The 22,141-nt window shown below is 34.7% G+C and overlaps 1 protein-coding gene across 5 annotated transcripts in view; it reads right to left on the bottom strand.

Annotated features, from left to right (window-relative positions):
* LOC102800853 (uncharacterized) overlaps positions 1 to 19,410 on the bottom strand; it is a 30,140-nt gene extending 10,730 nt beyond the window's left edge. For 3 of the 5 annotated variants that reach the window (XM_085496170.1, XM_085496173.1, XM_006821141.3), the window contains exons 1-2: positions 15,918 to 16,050; positions 7,018 to 7,140 (exon numbers count right to left, since the gene is read on the bottom strand). In XM_085496170.1, the coding sequence (XP_085352296.1) occupies positions 7,018 to 7,117 (100 nt within the window). In that variant the 5' untranslated portion in view covers positions 7,118 to 7,140; positions 15,918 to 16,050. Of the gene's footprint in view, positions 1 to 7,017; positions 7,141 to 12,718; positions 13,031 to 15,917; positions 16,051 to 19,291 lie in introns of those variants that run through there. The other 2 variants (XM_085496172.1, XM_085496171.1) reach the window with 2 other exon arrangements.
* Between the last annotated feature and the right edge of the window lie 2,731 nt (positions 19,411 to 22,141).

Here is a 22,141-nt window from a genome sequence, read left to right as displayed (position 1 = left end):
GAAATATTGTCACCACAATTGCCATTAAACCGGGAAAATTCTGAAGTATTTAAACAAGAAAAAATGACAGATTTATGATTGATCGACGGCCCATAAATTCAATATTTGTGACAATAATGTAATTTTATTATCACGTGACTTTATAATGTTAGAGTTTGAATTGTGGGAATTTCATTTTAAGGATTTCCGGCTCAGTGACTTCTATTCGTGCATACTTTGTGGTATTCTCGTAGTTGGGACTATTCACCGTTGACTGTATATATATTTGGTATATATCTTAATGACATCGTCTCTCATTGTGACGTCGAATATTTTTTCACGACACTTTTCACTTATTACCCACCAAAATTTCTATACGTTTCACTATGGTTTACTACACATTAAACTACTTTGTCGATCGAATGAAGCGAATTCCTAATTTTCACTTGTTTATGATAATTTATTTTATACATTATGGTTTTATTCAATGACGTTGTTTACAAAACTCACGAACGAACTTTTGGTGCAAAATGACTAAGACCACGAAAACGTCGAGCCATTTAACATTGGTTCCTAATGGGCGAAAACAAAACAAAAAATAGGGTAATAATATTATCCGAATTTATTAATACGCGAGAACAGCCTTTAACAAAATATTGTTGTAATATTATCCCACATCCGCCGATGAATGCTCGACGTTTATGGTCAGTTACTATTATAGTCACGAGACGTATTACACACTACGTCAATGAAATCTTAATGTGCATTACAATTACAAATTAAATGCTTTACATAGCAGCTCAGCTGTGGCTTGAATCATTATAGTTGTGAGATAAGCATGCGCTGTCAATTACCCCATTGGCAATTTATACAAAAACACGTAAACACAGTACTTCTTTGGCAGACCGCAATAAATAACACGTATCAGAAAACGGCATTAACTATCGGCAGTACTGGTTTTCAGTGACATGTTACCCTCTCTCTCGAATGGAACAATGGCTACACACTGCTTGACGCATTTTTTGACTAGCCACATATCCATTCTTAGACTAGTTTTGAAACAAAACGCAACGAATAACTGGCTTGTCTTCGACTTTATGTGTTTGGCCTGATTTTTAATAAACACCCACTATTAATCAAAAAAAATAATTACGCTACACATTTCATGGAATGAACACCCTACATTTGGGCAAATTGATTTTTTCTAAATAAAAAGACACGCGCTAGTCATTGGTAACCGGACTGCTGAACAAAATGGCATACGCGCCACCCAACAAGTTTGAATCATATCGGGTAATGCCCGATCGCGAGATACGAGACAATGCGGAGAGATGGGCGAAGCTATAGGTAGGAAATCTGAATTCGTTCGGATATGCTAGCTATATGCTTACAGGTTAGCTTTTCAGGCAATCCCTCTACGTATTTAAGTTATATAATTTAACGTTTTGTTTCTCATATACATAGTTCATGATAATCATTACATATATACTATATGTGAATGATTATAAAAACGATTGCAAAATAAATTCATTGCTTTTGTTTACAGATAAGTTGTGAATACTTTTACGATATTACTGAATTTAAAAATACCCTTTAACCTCGGTATTTGATGACGTCAACGAACGAAATGACGTGGGCATTCGGGTGAGCTCTCGGCATCAAAATAGTATCATAGTAAATTGATTACAATCAGCTGTGTGGAGATTATACCGATGAGTGTTTAAAATGTCAAAGGTTTATGTCCCAGCATAAAATCAAAGTGATACGGAACTAACTTTGTACTGTATACATCAGTCATATTGGATCTCACTTGCATTTTGTAACATGTAAGCATAATATTATATAGAAATACAATAGAACATGTACTTATATGTTAGTGTTGGTGCAGCTATCTATTTGTTGTACTGGTTTTATTATGGCAACACCAAGCTAACGTACCTAAATTATGTGCATTATCCAGGGATTATTTAGAAGTTCTGGATAAATGAATTTGCTACTGAATCATTTGCCTTTCATAGTCATAGGAGAGTATCTCGGTATCGCCATTGGGATGACGTGTGGCTTTTTAACATGGCCACCCTATACGGTGCATTGCATGATGGGTAAGATTTGCGTCGAATATTCAGAAAACATATACCTTTAAAAATATGAATCGTGCTATGTATTATAAGGTTTTTACGAGGATACCTCAAAGTATGCATGAAGACAGTACATCGGTAGTATTGACCGACGCGCAGCATAGGTCGATGCGACGGCGTACTGTCTGAGTGCATATTTTGAGGTATTCTCGTAATAACCTTATATTATACATCTTTTCCTTCCTAGGATACATCATGGAAACACCGAAATCAAAAAAATTTGGAACAGAATCAGCGAACTTCTCTGTGTAGAATTCGGTCAAACTCTGGTGGCAGCCATGTTTGTTTACGCGCGTAATCATTCCATATTTGGAATTCGCATACCTTATATGGTAGAATGAAAATACCCCGTTAAATATCGCAAAATTATGGCACGCTGTAACTTATAGCGTTACGGTGACAGATGTATAACAATATATATTATTAGTATTAGCTAAACACAACGCACTGAATTGGTTAATTATGTTTCCTGCATTGACCATATTGTTTCTCAGCAAAAACTTCGATGGACGTTTCGTTGATGTAGAACACGCCGATGAGTAAAACATCATGAGTAAAACATGTAATACATCGCTGTATTCAATGCTGAGAAATGCACTGAATTGATGACTTATTATTGAAGTACGTAAAGTAAAATTAGGAATAGCAGACATTAAAGCGGGAGAGTCGTCACCTGCGCATGCGGCAGACAGCCATAGCGTAACGTTGTTTACAAACACGCGTCTACCCATGAGCCTTTGTGTGTTTAGCGTGCGTTGTTATCGTCGCTTGGGACTCGAAGTGGCGTACAGTTTATGTATAATGACTAGTTTCCCGTCTTGTGTACGTAGCGAACGAGTGTCAAGTGTATAGTTCAAAGTGCTAAATTGTAACACTAGATATACTACAGTATCGGTGTCAGTTTAATATCGTTCGGTAACACTACACTTCCAAAGTCCGATGACCCGTTTCAAAGAAGTAAAGGCATGTCATGCATGAACCAATAGTCCATTTTATAAATACATTATTCCAATGGTGTGCACATGGACCTTGACAAAATCAGGCTTGGGTTGCTCTGTATTGTTTGTATTAAATCTAATAATCTACTAACGTAATAACATTGAAATCCATTCACGTAGTATGTCGTAAGTCTCAACCAGGTTAATCTGAATCATACACGTTTACGTTGGTCGTGGGTGGTCCTTGACATCCGCTACAATTTACAAAAATGAACATGATCGCTTCAAAGTTAACATCGGGAGTTAAATGTGTTTAATTATTTCGAAACAAATGCATCGCATTCAAATTATAGTCATGTAATAATATTTAATGTTAGTATGTTGTCGTAAGATATACAAATTGTTTATTTCGTAATTATAAGCACGATAAATGAATTTACAAGAATGTGATTAATAATACTCAACTATTTATTGTAATTCGTGGCCTAAACAGCAGCCGCAACCACAAAATGAAAGGAGGTTGATTATGTGGCAAAAGCACAACACAATTTTCTGGAAGAACTAAGGATAAAACTTGATCGTGAAATTCACGATCTTGTCGTGATCGTTCGAACACTATCACTGTCTAGTTTGGGTTACGGCCTGCAGCTATATCTAAAAGAAGTTTAAGCTCTATATACCATTGACTCTACGGTATGCCTGTAACTGATCCGTACCATACTCCGTTTGGTTCGACCTACATACTCAAGTGCGCTTGTGACATGGTGGCTGATTGTCCATGGTATCGAAATACGCACGTGACTGGCAAGAGGAATTACTAATCGGATGATTCGCTCTGATACAGACTGTAATAAAAAAGATATTGATTGATTGTTGCTGATTATTTAGTCTATTTTGGTTATGACTACGGCGCGGGAGTGCTGAACACCGAATATGCAAGATCGTAATTAATCTAATCTGCCAATCATCAGAACAGCGGACATGTACAAATTACAGCAGTCTGCCAACCAAGGTGCACTATCGATTTATGGCGATGTATGTTTCCATAGTTACCACTTGTCCAATTACATTCTTTTAACACACGTAAAAACTTAATAACGAAATAAATCGAACTTTAGAATGAAATAAATTTAATAATATTACAAGACAGAACATACAATTTTAGTCCGATCATTTCATTTAACTGAAACATCGCCGTGGATCTATTTTTGGAACAAGGTTATCGGCACTTTTATGAGTTATGTATGTGATATAGCGTGCATGCTTTGAAATATTGTCCGACAATTCATCCAATAAAAAAAATTGTATCATCCAATTCAGGAATGACTGTCTCGGACTATAGAAGAATTACGTAATGTGTTTATTGATATGAGTGTACCGGACAATGTACACGCGTGTGTGTGGTTTATTCGTCAATGTAACTACGTCTACACATAATTGACGCCAGAATATTTCTAAGAAAATAGAGATTAATCACTAATTTGTGCACAAGTCACAACAGCTAGTTAGTTCCGGTTTATTAAGTACTGATTGTATCTTTATATTACTAGACAGTTCTGTGCGTATTCGACATTACTATTTCTGCTATAGCCGTTATTACAGTATTTATAGCATCCATTCATTTCCTGTCATGTCCCCGTCTTTAACTAATCGTGTCTGAAATCATAACATACTAATAATTCAGTCCAGTCCCATGGGAACGGAAGAACCATTAATGGCGATACAGTAGCAATGAGCACTTTATCGAAGAAGTATTACCACACTTGTGCATACTACTGGTCAATAACCTCACAACTTTTTACAATTTACAATTTTGTTTTTGTTTTTCAGTAACTGTATATGTCTGCATTTATTTCAGTTAGGTTGTACATGTGAATGACAGATAACTTTAGCTCGAAGTTTGCGACATCCGCATCTTAACAGCATACAATTGCTTTCACGCCCGAATTGGTTATTAAATAAAATCTTCGAAGAATTTTAATCGAGTTCATCAAACACACGTTTCTTACGTGACATACTCGTAAAGTCGTTTGACCCGCATGTGTCCTCTGCACAAGTATATTATGGATATAAGCGTATACAGTAATCTGGCATGATTCTGATGTATTTTGGGTAACATACCAAACGCTAGATTAGACATTTGCAGTGTCGCGCATTATCATAACATAATTTTGATCATGTAATGTACTGGTAACCTAGAAACAATAACAATGGATGTCGCGCGTGATCTTCAGGTCTCGCATTTTTTTTAATACGAATACAAATTACAACAATTGCCAAGGTTTGTTTCCAATATAAAGATGTACAGTATTAATTCCGAAAAAAACACATGTTAAAATGGACAATTTAAAACAAACCCCGTGGGAAACAAAATCAGGTATAATAATCTCTGATATGCCATTACAACTCGTGACAGCCATTTGTGTAGAATTTTTAAACCATATATTTAGTGCGAAAAATAATTTAACAATCATACTTTTTTATTTTAGATTTTGCAAATAACAGAATGAAATAAAGATACATTGTAAAATTCAAAGACCCTAACGCAATGTGCATACACAAACACAAACACTGCCTTGCAACTCGATGAAAGAGAAATATATGAGTGTACTAAATCTGCTGGAAAATCCAATCGGAAGTAAAATGATTGGTAAGATAGTGAGCGTTCCTTACACAATCTTTTTTCTTCTGCTTGGAATGTGGAGTAAATATCGTTTTATTGAAATTGACGACGAAATCACAACAATTACCACTAATGAACGTTGTTGGTGGACACGAAATCATGTATGTAATAATAACTTTTAAATTGAAATTAATTCCTTGGTATAGTAGATCCCAATAATAATTAATAGAGTGTATTTAAAGATTAACTATGCAGTAATCACCAAGGTTAAGCATGTGACCTGCTACCTTATCTATTGCCGGTCTGCGTGGTCATCATACTAAAAGGAATGAGATAGAACCAATCAGATACGTGTCGAGCACGCAACGTCATCGACCCAGTTTTCTCTGTCTTATTTTCTAAATATTGTTTTAGACTAATTATTACTAAAAAGAGACGTCAGATTTAACATTTAGTTAGTAATATTAGTAGTTTTATACAGTGATATTCATAAATGTCTCGGGGATGCAAGAATCGGAAAGTCACGTACTCTAAACGCTGATTCTCATGCAGAGAATTTTAAATAGCGCGATCTCTTCCGTATCAGTTTGTGTAATCGCGTAACCCTCATCCCCAGTAATTGCAAATTCCATTTAATTCTGGCAATCCACTTAACCCAATTACAGCAGTCGATTAACTTCGAGATCGCTAACCGACTGAAATATTTTTTTTTAAAACGCATTTAAATTGAATGTATTGCGTGCATTGCCTCTGCAACTCCAGCAATCACCAAAAAATCACTCTCTAGGATGGAACATCTCTCCAACTTTAACGAGCCCAAAATAAAATACGATATATTCGCAATGTGTCAAGTAGTACCTGAATAGTACAGTATAGTACGTATTCTGTGTATGTTATTACTAGTTATTATACAAAAATATCACAAACAACTCCTCACTATAAAACGCAAATAAATTGTTGAGTACCTGTACATCCGGGTTTCATTTATAATGTTAAAAACATATACACCTGACATTAAATAACCCGTTTGTTTAATTATGTTTAGTGCGACTGCCGCCTGAACGATAGTTCTAAATAAACTTGGTCGATGACATTGACCTACACATTTGATTCTCTTCAACCTTTTGCTCTAAAGGTTGATTGTTTTTTTCTCTCTAAGCTAGCTCAAGCTAGAAACACACCCTCTGTTACTTGAATCACGTTGATGTATTCTTTTCTAGTACATGTATTTTGCAACATATAGACAAAATAGCTGAAGTCAATTTCTGTGGGAAACGATCAACGGTCAACAATTCCGAGCGCGTCGTAAAATGTAACTACAAACTCACTGACAACTTACCGTCAATTTCGCCGCTATCTTTTGTTCGAGATTTGTTGGTAGATGAAACAGTGGTAATATGCAATATTAATAACATCCATAGTAGCTTTCGAAGAGTCATCGCTCACTTATTTCGTCATAGCGCTGAAATAAATGAGAAAATATATGCAGATGTCAAAATAACTTTGCGGTAGCAGTTGACACTTGTGAAAATCCCTCTTCCACGAAATCGTTGTCCCCAGGGACTGATCGCGTGTCAAACAAAATAATCTGAATATTCGTGTACGCGTAGCGTGGCTGACTAACGCAACTAATTACTCTCGTTAATGTGGCCCGGAAATCTGTATACATAAACAGCCCGATGTACTATGTCATGTTGAGGGTTGTCAGTCGGGGATTATTATGTTTTCCTATTTTGACCCTCGGATATTTTTTCATGGAACGTTAAATCAAAGAGAAAAATAATTAAATAGATATCCCCACAGGGGAGATAAGAATGCGGTTGCTTGTTTCTTTTGTAATTGAATTTTTCATTGTTCAATCATTTTTTTTAAATCAGGTAAATGAAGTGGTTTGTTCAAGCCAGCATGCCATCTTTTGCATAGAAGCTTCAATCAACGGTGATTTTTCTATTGTACAACGTAATCAGACAATTATGAAATAAAAAGAACGACTTCATATGTTGATTTAAATAAAACGCATATTCACGTGGTAGACATATCAGTGTAGTTATACATCCGATGTAAATGTCTATGCGATGACGATTAAATTGCACAATATAGTGAACGCTATTCCAATTCGATTCGTGAAAACTATGCCGAATTGAATCCAATTGACGATGTACCATTATCCGTGGACTTCACTGTTGTACGCGTTAAAACTGCAGAAATTGAATTTTGAAGTAAAGATTTAACTTCGTCCTTCACATACGATTCTAAACATTATTTCACCTGGGAAATCTCAGTTACTCGATATGATTGTTTGACCCGCTCCGCCGTCAAAATTAATTGCTGACTTTTTTTTGCGAGGTTCAAAGAGTAGTTGCACATATTTGTGAATCAATTGTACATGATTGAACGGCGTAATTGTTTGCCTAGTATTACTGATGGAATCCGACTCAAATTGAATGCATTAGTCTTGACAAAACGTATCGGAAATCCCGGCTCGCTAAGTTGATTTAGTGCTTTCCACTTTGTGATAATAACTATGTAAATCAAACATCCGCACCGAGTCATCAATCGCGTCGCTAATTAATTTTAAGTGGTCCGACAGTTTTACTGATTAGAGCTTCAACGTCTGAATATTAAATAGGACTATTTTATGCAGTAAGCATGTTTTATGCTTGGAATCTGTAATTGCCAACCATAATGTCATGTCCGTCGGATAATTTGCACTCTAGCATTCAGCGTTGCGTCTTTGTTACGAATATGATATTGACCGTGACATCAGCTACTCTGTCAAATTGCAAATATATGCTGTATGAAATATATACAGAAAATCGCCTATTAAATAATTTGGACTATTCCGTTTCGTTCTAATATTCTTGAAAATTGCTAAAACGGCAGCAAATTAGACATCCAATCGTGTATGAGTGTTTACAAGGGTTGGTAAATGTTTAACTTTGCACGAGTCGTAAAATTCCCTCAACGAGACAAAAGTAATTGCTCTTTCCATGTATTCATTACGTATGCAAGTCATACATGTTCGAATTTAACCTTTGACCTGTCAAATCAATATACAATCAATATACCAGTATCGCCAACCAATCAGGGCGCCCAGTAAAATACATAGGCATCTAGGGAGGGCACTGAATACAAGATGCAATGAATAGGATATTCGTATACACGACATCGGACCTTTTTCAATATTTCTTTTGGGGTGGGGGATATAAACGTTTCTAAGTATTTAGAATGAATAGTTAATGTAGCATGTAACGGTAGATGTATTTATTGAAATCTTCAATTGGAATTTCGAAAGTTATCTATACATCTATATGTATTTATTAAATTGTCGATGGGTAATAATATATTAATTACAGATTATGAATTGAAACGAAATAAAGTTAGCTTTGTAAACAATAAACACTCCTTAATGCTTTGATTGACCCTGAAGGTCAGTTATGTTTGTCTAAGGAATAATAACCTCAAGTGTTCTAACAATAAAACGTCTGAAAGTGTAGTGGCAGGCTAGCTACTTGTAATATTTCAATTTATTGTATATGTTTTGTTTGTACTTTTTTATTCCAATATTTCAAGTGTGTATGCAACTGTAATAGGAAGGGCTTGTGGATGTATACATTGATTCACACGAAAATTAATTCAAGTTAATGTGAACCAATTCATATAACAACTCCAGCCTTGGCCTCAACCTAACGTTTGATGAACTAACTCCGATGTAACGTCACTGGAATAAGTTAATCTCCATGATTATGAACATAGAGCGACTCATGAGTTCTATTTGATCGACTATTTTTGATAAAATAACATTTGGAATGTCGGCGAGCAATCGACAGTCGATAAGATGAAAAGGTTCGGTGTAGGCCCAAGAGACCAATCTGCTGCACATGTGATCCGACCGATTGTCATGACTGATGTATCTCGTGATCACAGGTTTCCCTTCATAGAGCAATGAATTGAGTGGTCCCTACAGACGTCGTCCTAACTAAATGTATTATGTTGGAATTAAAAACAGTGTCACTGCTTTTTTTAGTTGCATATCAAGCATAAAACACCTTTTTTGTACTTATTTATTCAATTAACGATACCATTATATTTAGCAATTATTCAAATTGTATTTTTCTTATTTTGGGTTGAGTTAATTAACAATTCACTTGTAAGATAAAAGAGGAGGTGGCATTTTGCCATGTTGTTTACGTTAGAGGTCTTATGATGGGAATTATGTAAAAAAAAACATGTAGAAAATTGAAAAGTTTTTTCATTCAAATGCGCCATTTAATCAACTGGTTGTCTCGTACGTAGCCAGTCGTGCAATAACTATTAAAGCCGTCCTCCAAATATTTAATATCACACTAAAGCATGGCAGATAAATGTTTCGTTCGAAACACTGCGAAATTCTGAAAAAAAGGTACAGTTGGCTCGTTCGCAAAGGCGTTTTCCCTACGCGTCATGAAATATCTTCGAACGAGTCTACGTACACTTGCTGGCGTAATCGGACTGTGCACAACGCGCACTGAAAGCCATGCAAGCTGTGCTATGATTGTTCAGATTGTAAGTACAATCTTGTAAGTAGCTTCGAATTTACTCGGCTAGTGTGAGTGCCTTGCAGAAATCTATTCATTAGTTATATGCTGCTCAACTACCACAGTCACACATAGTTACAGTCTAAGAGGCACAAATAAGCGACATATTTATGGTCGAGGGCAATAACCCGTACAGCAGTCTGCTAATGACATCACGCATGGTGAAGTCATCGAGTGGGCATGGTATTCGATTAAAACATATCGTGATTGAAATTGGATAGTTTGAGTGACTCAGTATGAACCAGTCTTTCTATAACGTCATAAAGAACAGGTGAAAGTCATAAAACATAATATATCCTGTTCACATGAAAAACAGGAAAGCAGAGAATACGATCGAATGATATTGTGAAATGTACAGGAAATATAATATTAAGTCTGGGGCTTTTCATTAATATAAATGTTGCCCAGGGCATTAATAATACACGATGAAATGAACTCGTCGCTACAGTTGATATTGTTCATTATAAGTTATATATGCAGGTTCCTTTGCTCTTTGCATTTTTATATCTCATTTCGGCTTCATTCTGTAAACAAGTTGGAGATCCAGCACAAAGTGGGCTTATTACAATTAATGTAAAAATGTAAAATACAAAGGCATGCATGCGTGTTTAACAGTTTCCCTATCTTACGTACTCTCATATATGCATTGTCATACCATATGTACACTGATATTTACATCTGCCAGGCTGTATTTTTGAATGTGTTGAACGTTTAAACATATCGAGAGTTTAAATTGTTTAATGAGCTTGCATCAAACCGTTAAGCGCTGATGTCTGTATACAAAAGATTCCAACACACTTAGGCAGGTATAACACTAACCACTTGTACGGACATGTGTTAAATAATCACCTAGCCTTTGCAGTGCACGATGTGAAGCACGCCTAATTTATAGTAGTTATTTAAGAGCATCTGGATAACTGACTGGATTCAGGGCTGTGCCTGTAACCCACAATGTAGGCCACAATACTCGTGTTTGACCCCATGAGGTACAGTTGTTGTAACTTTGCGATGTCGGCCTCATACCAAATATATTATTGCGGCATCTGATACAATACCAGTCAGCTGCACGCATATATCAACGTTACTTGGGTATGTTGAACGTTCATACTCGATTCGTGTGGCGGTACATGCATTAATCCAGGTGAGAAGGTCAAAACCACCTCGTTTAAATCACATCGACACCATACAAACTCAGCTGTACACTTCATTTCCCGACAATTCTAAACATATACGTGTAATACTATCAACGTAAATTAAGTAATATCAGACCTCATCATCCAAATAAATATAGAATATATGGGAGCGAGTTAATTATCATGTATATATTATTTCAAGTTACATAGACGTAATGACAAACAGTTTGCGTTGTTATTCGATCATTGCGAATATATATCATGCCGTGACCAACGTAACTAATTGTACCTTCTGTGACAGATCACAAAATTTAATCAATTTAATTACGTATGTGTGCCTGGTATTTTATTGTTGGTTTAACAGCGACAACATCAATAAACTAACTACAGTTTCCATTTAAGAATTGTAATTACTGCTGAGATAGCTTTAATAAATAATGTGTCGGGGGCTTTGAATATAGCTATCACAAACTCGTTGCCTGTGTTGCCATAATGGAAGATTTTCTCAAACATTTATGTTCTTGCCAGGTATTTCAGAAGTATTCAGTGGGAGAAATATATTTTGGAAGAGACGTATGAAATACGCCAGGGTAACTTCAAAGTTCTGCGAATCAACGGAATTATGGAAATATTTATGCTCGATGTTTCGTTTTAAATATTCACAAAAAGCACAATGGTACATTACGCTTTCGTGTTATCAGCATGTTACTAATTATTTAGAATTCGCAATAAAAAATGATTTACATTAAACTAAATACTACAACATACTAAATTTAACTTATTATTGCATAGACATAGACATAGTGCCAGTTCCCGTCCCGTCTCGTTAGTTGAAACTTATACGAGTATGTTATTTTAAACGTTTCAATTAAGGTATAACTATAAACAACATCATTGTTGGCAACGCAAATGTGAAAGATAAATGGTACATGTAGCGTCAAATAAAACAAATTGTCCACAGCTGTGATACTATAGTAACGTCATCTAAGATAAAATCACTGTCTCACAACCAGCAACTTACCAATGCGAAACAATTAAGTCAAGCTTTTACGAACTTATATAATACATATAATGCAATCAACGGACATATTCAGGTTTATCTAGCATTACATTGTGTGTTTGTACAACAATTGATGATTAAATACATAATATATATGCCCATTTAATTTAAAACTAGTCAAATAGAAGTTTGATATACGCTTTCACTCATGATGTTTGTTTCCATGACAACTTTTGAAACAACGACCTAGAATTCAGAAATTAACCGAGAACCAAACGTTATTACGTATAGCAATGATAACATGTACAAATAATCACAGCGACGACTCACCGTCAACTTGTTACTCATGTCACGTCGCTGGAATACGCTACCTCTTCGGAGAAATCGGAAACAGTGGTCTTTATCACACAAGTGTGAACACGGCTAGGCATAGTAATACTCTCATCTGCTTATTCATTCGGCCGACTTCATGTCTGCCGACAATAAAAACCAACTGCCCCCCACCCCAGAAATTGGAGCACAACTTTTTAAATGGGCTGCTCAGCAATGTCTGGAAGATCAGGTATTGAATATTTGTCGACATCAAAACGAATATAAAGTTCACAGCATCGCTTCTCTTCTCAAAAGATGAACGTCCACGTCCTATCTGTCCAGAAACGTGAACATGAGGGTGATAAACATGCGTAGACTGCTGTAAGTGTCACATGATAACCAGCGCATTTATTAGTGTCATTAATGTCATAGGTTATGATACAGCTGGTATTGTACTCACAGACCACTTAGGCTATTTTACTCATGTCAACAATTTGATCTGAATTATACTTATTAGTACAAAGCGAAATTGATTCAAACTTACTAACACACCATATACATAATTTTTTTTAAATACTACTTGAAAACTTTTGATTCAATGATGTTGTACTTTCTGAATGTAGTGGTATCTTTATGTAAGTACTGTCGATGATTCCAACCTAGTCAAAGTTAGTAACAACACTTACAATTAAATTACACAGAATCGATCATTATTTAGAGTCATTAGTATTGACTGCGATTGCATACTAATTAGCGTTCTTTAACAAATGGGGTTCCAATCGAATGATTTCACGAATAAAATACAGATTTTTTTTTATCGCGGACATCGCCACGTATATATCCTGGGTGGTGTTAATTCTGTTAGCGTTTCGCAATGATAGCTATGTTACTATAGACGTCATACGGGGCACATAGTTTCGGGTATGTCGTAGTAATAGCCTCAGTCGGCTATTACTGGGAACAGTTGCACTGGTTTCAATTAGCGGAGGTCGCTACTGTTACACCAATGACGTATGTAGGGACCACACGATCTCTCACTCAAATATATTCACTCGCGAGATTTCGCTACGATTATATGGCCTTAAGTGATCGTCTACCAATATATTAACTAGATTTGCCAAAACTGATACAAATGCTACCCAGAGAAATTAGAGCGAGTCACCAATTGTCATACTTGCTTTCAGATGCAGACTTTATTGTGAGAAGTATGCCAGATGCGCCGAGATCGCTATTTAGATTTATGATTCTTCAAACACTGAAAACTAAGTTGTTATTTGTTTAGTTATTTATACTGGTGTATTTGCTTGTACGATTAAATTATTCAAAATCACAAATATGTGCTGCTTATTCAAATTTGTTTAAATTAATGATACAAGTGGAATTAAGTTACATGCATTTTTTCACAAGTTGATGAAACTTGTAATTTACAAGCGAAAGATTCTGCGACACGAATTAAAGATTTCATAAATGCAACAGCACATCTTTATATAATTTGAGCAGCGATAAAGCCATTTTGACGACATAAATCACTGATGCCATATGTTAATACACCACAGTAAAACTATCAACATAGAATTCAGGTCAACATCACAATTATATCGAAAAAAACCAACATAACTAGCACTGCAGATTTCATTTAAATCAAGCATTACCAATATCATGTATTTGAGTGTCATATATAAAGTGAGCAAGGGTGCTTCATAAAACAAACACTACAGCGCCATGCCGTATTAATTACACGACGCTTTAGACAATCACAAATGAATTATGTATAGTACATACTTTCTTATTAGAAATGGATATGAGTAGCATAAAATAATTAGTCGGACCCTGGGAGCTGATTCAATTGAATAGGCGTTTTGTTATTCAATTTCAGCAAAACCACGTTCGTGACACGATTGAATTTAGTTAAACGTGAAAGTGTTTGTTTTGTGCCATTAACCACATAATCTCGGTTTTATACGTCAAACGCAATGAGTGATTGCAACTACAGCGGATGTCAATACAGCGCATAGTTCCCACAAACAATAATATAATCTGTAGTAATTCAACTGCGAGAGTTTGTACTGTGAGGAGCAATTTATTATAGCATACGTGTATATTTCATACTTTTAAAATGCGGCATTGCAGATCTATTGCTTTCTGGTGTATTTACGTTGGTTTTCATGGCTTAGAATGAGTACATACGGGCGCCTATGATTAATAGTTCTTGAAGACGAAGGTGTTCTACCATGTATAGATTTATCATTCCATGTACTGACACTAAGCAGACATATACTACTAATTTACGAAGCTGGGGTCAGTGCTTTTCAATTTATTTCCACAGTTAAAGTGCTTTCCTGATTTTCAAAAAAAAGTACTCCAATCACAATGCTCAGACAAATGTAACGATTCTTCATACAAAAATAAACCATCTTAACGCTTAACATATCACAACGTGACCCTTTGCGAATTATACACCCGAATTGTGAGAAATCTGTCTTAAGACATGGAAGTTGTAACGTTTTTTGCTGGTCGGACGTTAGCTTTCACGAACGCTCAGCAAACTGTCTTTTCAATGCTGGAGTATATGTAACATACATATACACGACAGTGAAGCCCAGCAAAGCTCACACTACCATGATCGAATTTTTCAAAAATTTAAAAAATAGTATTTGTCGTATTTTTTGTATTGAAATGCTCAGAAAAATTGACCTATAACTAATACATAATGAAATGGGTAACGACAACAATATATATAAACAATACCAATCATTAAATGTTCATTCAAAGCGTTACTTTCAAATGAGCAAGGTAATCTTCACGCGCCGTATAGTTCCATGAGGTCAAGTCCGAACACAGTTAGATTTACACGGGTTTCGTCTTTTCGTCTCAATAAACTGTCACTTGAACAATACGAACAAGTACATCTTCATTAGGTGTCGCGCATTCCTTGTGAATGTAACTTAAATAATCTTGCTTTAAGTTTTAGGTATTGGTTAAATTCAACCAATTCACAGTAGTAAATTTAAATTTCGACGCAATTTTTTTTTTCTGATTCACGTTTTGTAACGTTATGAATTTGATTCATTAACTGTATAAGTAACACCATATGTGGTGTACATTTTTTCTCGGCAGAATACATTGTTTGGTCGAAATAACAATTGACCACTAGCAACTAACGTTAACTATTTTGTTTAAATGCAAGGAATGTACGTGTATAGAATCCAGAACTTACCTATATACATCAATTAAGCCACATAAACCGGTGTTTTTTGAATTCCGAGATGCAAGTATTGGAATAAAGTCGTCCACACCTATAGTTGAGGCATATACGTACGACCGGAACACTTAGAAATACGATATATGGCTATATACGCAGAGCTAATCAATGCAGAATGGGATGACCAAAACGTATCTAGGTAAACTAAAAGTTCGGCCATACAATGTCTTGGGTTTGTTCATATCCTGTTATCTAAAAATATGACAGTAGCTGAAATCGTTACCCTTGATCAACTTAATCAGCAATGTACGTGGCGTTCTGCAGGTGCATCTTCATAGACAGCACACAGATCTCCCTGCTGACAACATGGAACGTTCTCACGGAAATAATTTAATTGGCGCCAAATTCTGTTTCTGTTAATATCAATTTGTCATTTGAGTTTAGTTTACGGCACGGCATTTAATTTGCTTGGTAACCAATTTCACGGAAGCTGGCCTCTCTGGGGACTCCCATATTATAACTGAATTTTAACAAAATTAGTCTGTCGGACGCGGCATACATTTTTGTATCACGTTTTCTTGGAAATGGCAAACGTACCGAACAAGTCTGTTGTACAATTCAACTTAATATAATAACATGTTGCGTGGTATTGAATCAGCAACCTTTTTTTGTGTTAAACAATATCGACAAAATAGATGAAAATGCATTCCAACGTGAATTCCTACGAACTAAAAAACATCATTTAAATATTAATTAAATTGCATAACAGTATCGTGTTATAATCTTATTTATCCCTGACGATGAATATTATTCACTAATTATATAAATAACATTAATATTCATAGACAAAATCTCTTAGTGTACGCGAACAAAATTAAATTATAAATGTTACTAATTACTTTATAACAACAAATTAAAAAAAATGTAGCCGATGGTGCGAGAAGTTGAACAGGGACATAATTAATGAGTCTAATTTTCATTATCCAAATTTGAGTTGTTCTCAAGCGGCGAATGTTCGAAAAAAAATAATGAAAGATTGTTCATGTACATCTTTATCGTATAAATTCAATTTGGCTTTAGTGTCTTCGTCTAGAACATCAAAGTGGTCGTTCGGCATTCTTAAGTAATTCGTTCGCACTCAGCGAATGTGGCGAGATAACTGAAACGAACATTGGTATTATAATGAAATAGGATTATACTGACAGAATAACCTTGAATATTATATAATTTAATTTAATTAAAACAGCTATTTATTGTTGTTTATTTCTAAATTATTAGAATTTATTTTTAGATTTATTAATTTATTTTCAGTTTTATCTATATTTTCGGCAATATATTCTGCTGATTGAAAACGCGATAAAATGGTAATTCGCTGAGTACATTACTTTGCAAATCACGTAATATCATACAGCAGATTACAAACCAAAAAGCATCATCACACTGTGCCACGATAAAATAGTACACTCATTCTGATTGGATGCTTTTTGTGAAAGATGAATGAGATTATACATGTGAGTTTGCCTGACCTCGCGAAATTCCAAATTGCGACTAGGAAAACTAAATGAATCGTAGGCAAATGTATTATATAATTAAAAATAAATAATAAGTTATGAAAAATAAAATAAGATACACAATAAAGGGGGGAATGTTTTGTAAACCATATATAATTTTATAAAACTTATTCATTATAAACGTTCGTTTTACGAATAAAGTAAGACAGCAAATTTAGATGTTCGCCACATCACAATAAATAATGTTGACGGTGACTACACTATAGAGGAAATTCTAGGATATTTAATACATTTAGTATATGAAGTGATACTATAATACAGTGTACATATATTATGGACTCCTTTTAAAAAGACGCAATAATAAAACAAAAGAAAATTAATTTGCATATTAGATCCACAAAAAAAACACAATTCGACTAGAGCATGACGTATATATGACACCAGTTATATTCTATTGAATCCAGGTTTAAAAGAAGCAATTTGTACGAAACATGTTTGTTTTTTTAATATCGTTGGTTGATTGGTGTTCGTTCTATAAAACAATGAAATCCATTAATAAGCATATGCATAAATTATTTTGGTACTTTAATAACGCTTACTGCACATGCGTGAGTTTTATTTTTCATCTAACGAACTCAGCTGCAAACGCAAACATTCGTAGTTTAATGGTAAATTATAGTCCGATTTACAGGATCAAACAACAATATTAAATGCATGTTTTCTTTCATCTTGTATTTGTAAATCCTATATTCAAATGAATATAAGTGGTGCTCAATAATACGTCATCTTAAAATACTTATAATCACATAATCAAGAAAATGTTTATTACTAAATACAAACATTAATAAAATAAGTTTGTGTATAACTGTCATTCTATACGTAAACATTGCAGGAAATATTTTATATTTGAAACTAATTAAATTCTCAACTTAACAACTGTATGAGTGTTTTAATACTACAATTCAAACCTTAATTGTGAACATTGACATGATTTAGTAATAAAAATTATTATTGAAATTACTGAAATATATCGCCACGTGCACAGTACTACTGATTTTTCAATAATAATTAAGCTGTATACGCATTGCTATGGCTGCGTACCGTAGACTGTATGCACAGTATTTAGTACAAAAACATTTCATTTGTTGGGTGTTTCAGTTTAAAACAAATGTTTGTTTATTTTCTGAAGTACATTGGGAGGTAACTTGTGAAAAAATGTGTTTTATACATTAGCGCTTTGTGAAACATTTCTAGTGTTTTGGGCTGAAACATTCTAGGTGCGTGTGTTTTAAACTTAACAGTTTTGGATGTTTTAATACCACTCATAAATTATGTAGGTTTTTTGCATTTTTTTGCATTTTTTGTGTTGTAGATCAAATTCGTTCCACATTGATTAAATAGAATGACCTACCAATACTTATATTTAGGTTCATAACCAGCATTTCCTTTTTTACATTTATTACGTCATTTACAGCTATGAGATGGCTTCTATGAATAAATATTATTTCATCTACACCTAGCGGCGAGCTACATTCATATCGGCCGTTTTCTAAACGTTCCCACGCTGAGTGGACCGTACTTCCAAATTTCCTATTTTCAAGGCGATCGTATTTCAACATTGCCTATATTCAAGTCGACCATTACCTGGCATATACAAACTTTACAGTACTAACTAGATCGGGGTTTCGAATGTTTTTAGGATATATTACAGCAATAGAATTCGTAGAAGTGTAAAGTCTTACAAAGGGAACGCTACAAATGCGAATACATATGCCACCGACTTGTACCGAGATAGTAGTTTAATACGCTGAGATTCAAAGCAAAAACGTGAAATAAATCACGGCAAAAACTACTATAACTACCAATATGTATACTCACAGATCAAATAGCTGTATATACGTCAGTAATACTACCTGGCATAGACTCCACTTTAAACGTCCACATCGAGACGGGCTGACCCGGCATGTAGTCTACACTGTTCACATATATCTTACATTTCGGTGACATCGAGTGAACTGGTGTTCAAATAAGTACCCATAATTACTGAACATTTTGTATAATTGTAGAAAAGTGGTGTAATTTTCAGCAATTACCAGGCATATTTGGGTAAGTGCACAATTACTCGTACCATGTTGGTATGTTGCGAATGTCCAGTAATAGGTAAAATAACCCCTCCTTCGAATGTTGGTTAATGTCAACTATAATTGTTCTCAGTACGCAGACATTCTAACGATGTAGCGACTTGGTAATTGATACCGTACAATGCATTCACTGTACTCTATCGTCATTGCGTAGTAATGTGGTAGTGTTGACACATGTATGCTTCGGATGAAGTGGATACTATAATGTCTATGCATGTCAACGATGAAGCCAGTTCAGAGCTCATACCACTAATTGAAACCCTATGGAAGACAATGTTAACATATTGGGAGATTACTATATGAAAATGATAAACAAAATTGGAAACAAGGCTCAAAAATGGGAAATCAACATGCCAGTAATCAACCACATGAAACAAACTAACATGTTGGCCAGCTCAAGTTTTTCAAATCTCAGGTAAACAAGACACACCTACTGTATTTGGATTTCACCTAGAGAAATCACTGGAAAACACCAAGATTAGAACATACACACACAGAATAAACCCACAGGTACACAGTCGCTAAGTAATAAACAAAAGACCACATGTTAGTCTCACTGTTGACCCAGGTGATGCACGCCCTCAAACAGGACGCCCCAGAGAAAAATATATTCAAACTTTTTTTTAAATGCAGGCTGTTTGATGTAAATGTCAATAAAATAACTAGTAAGCTGTTTAGAATGCTATTGTTGTTATTGATATATATTAAAATGATAATGAGTTAAATTTAGTTCATATCGAAATAAACCGACTTTACCGTGACTTTTTATGCGAAAATGAAACGTTATTTTGAACGTAGTAATACACGTACACAAGATGCGAATTGTCACACACTCATGTCGAAGTTTGGTATCAGTTTATATTTAGTAACTCAGTAACAGCTACAATTGTGACAATCAATATAAGCTGCTTGTATGTACACTTACTTACACTTATTACTGAAACCATCGCCATCCTGTAACGTACGGCTGTGTTGCCGTTGGTGGCGCAGTGCAAGAAGATATGCCACATCATTCGGCATCATTTATGACATAACGGGAAGCATATCTCCAAGGTGTACTGACGAGTGAGTAACAAAGGGAGTAAGTTGCTATTAATATCCATGTGCTGCAATTTTCATGTCACGCGTGCTCGTATGAATGTTGATGCCCGCAATATAGAAGGAATCTTGTTAACCGGGCAACGAAACCGTTGTTGGTAATCACTAATTTGTATGTAGCCTATTTTTTCCAATGCCAACTCAATAATACAGTCACTCCATAACATCGCGATACGCTGAACAATAAAAGTTCGAACGGAAAGTATAATAACGAAGCAGACGACTGTTTTCATTTATTTCAATCGCATACTATGCAAATACGGTTGTTTCGGATAAGTTTAATCTGGTTATTCTACAAATAGATATTGTTACTCGATTTTGAATCCTACTGATTTGCATACTATGCAAATACGAGTGTTTAGGATTAGTTTAATCTGGTTATTCTACAAATAGATATTGTTACTCGATTTTGAATCCTACTGATTTGCATACTATGCAAATACGATTGTTTAGGATTAGTTTAATCTGGTTATTCTACAAATAGATATTGTTACTCGATTTAGAATCCTACTGATTCGCATACTATGCAAATACGGTTGTTTAGGATTAGTTTAATCTGGTTATTCTACAAATAGATATTGTTACTCGATTTTGAATCCTACTGATTTGCATACTATGCAAATACGATTGTTTTGGATTAGTTTAATCTGGTTATTCTACAAATAGATATTGTTACTCGATTTTGAATCCTACTGATTTGCATACTATGCAAATACGATTGTTTAGGATTAGTTTAATCTGGTTATTCTACAAATAGATATTGTTACTCGATTTTGAATCCTACTGATTTGCATACTATGCAAATACGATTGTTAAGATTAGTTTAATCTGGTTATTCTACAAATAGATATTGTTACTCGATTTAGAATCCTACTGATTCGCATACTATGCAAATACGGTTGTTTAGGATTAGTTTAATCTGGTTATTCTACAAATAGATATTGTTACTCGATTTTGAATCCTACTGATTTGCATACTATGCAAATACGGTTGTTTAGGATTAGTTTAATCTGGTTATTCTACAAATAGATATTGTTACTCGATTTAGAATCCTACTGATTCGCATACTATGCAAATACGGTTGTTTAGGATTAGTTTAATCTGGTTATTCTACAAATAGATATTGTTACTCGATTTAGAATCCTACTGATTCGCATACTATGCAAATACGGTTGTTTAGGATTAGTTTAATCTGGTTATTCTACAAATAGATATTGTTACTCGATTTAGAATCCTACTGATTCGCATACTATGCAAATACGGTTGTTTAGGATTAGTTTAATCTGGTTATTCTACAAATAGATATTGTTACTCGATTTAGAATCCTACTGATTCGCATACTATGCAAATACGGTTGTTTAGGATTAGTTTAATCTGGTTATTCTACAAATAGATATTGTTACTCGATTTAGAATCCTACTGATTTGCATACTATGCAAATACGGTTGTTTAGGATTAGTTTAATCTGGTTATTCTACAAATAGATATT

The sequence above is a fragment of the Saccoglossus kowalevskii genome, chromosome 22 (assembly GCF_978046115.1).
Source record: "Saccoglossus kowalevskii chromosome 22, keSacKowa6.1, whole genome shotgun sequence".
In the NCBI taxonomy this organism is placed as follows: Eukaryota; Metazoa; Hemichordata; class Enteropneusta; family Harrimaniidae; genus Saccoglossus; species Saccoglossus kowalevskii.
This window is presented reverse-complemented; position numbering and strand designations above follow the sequence as displayed.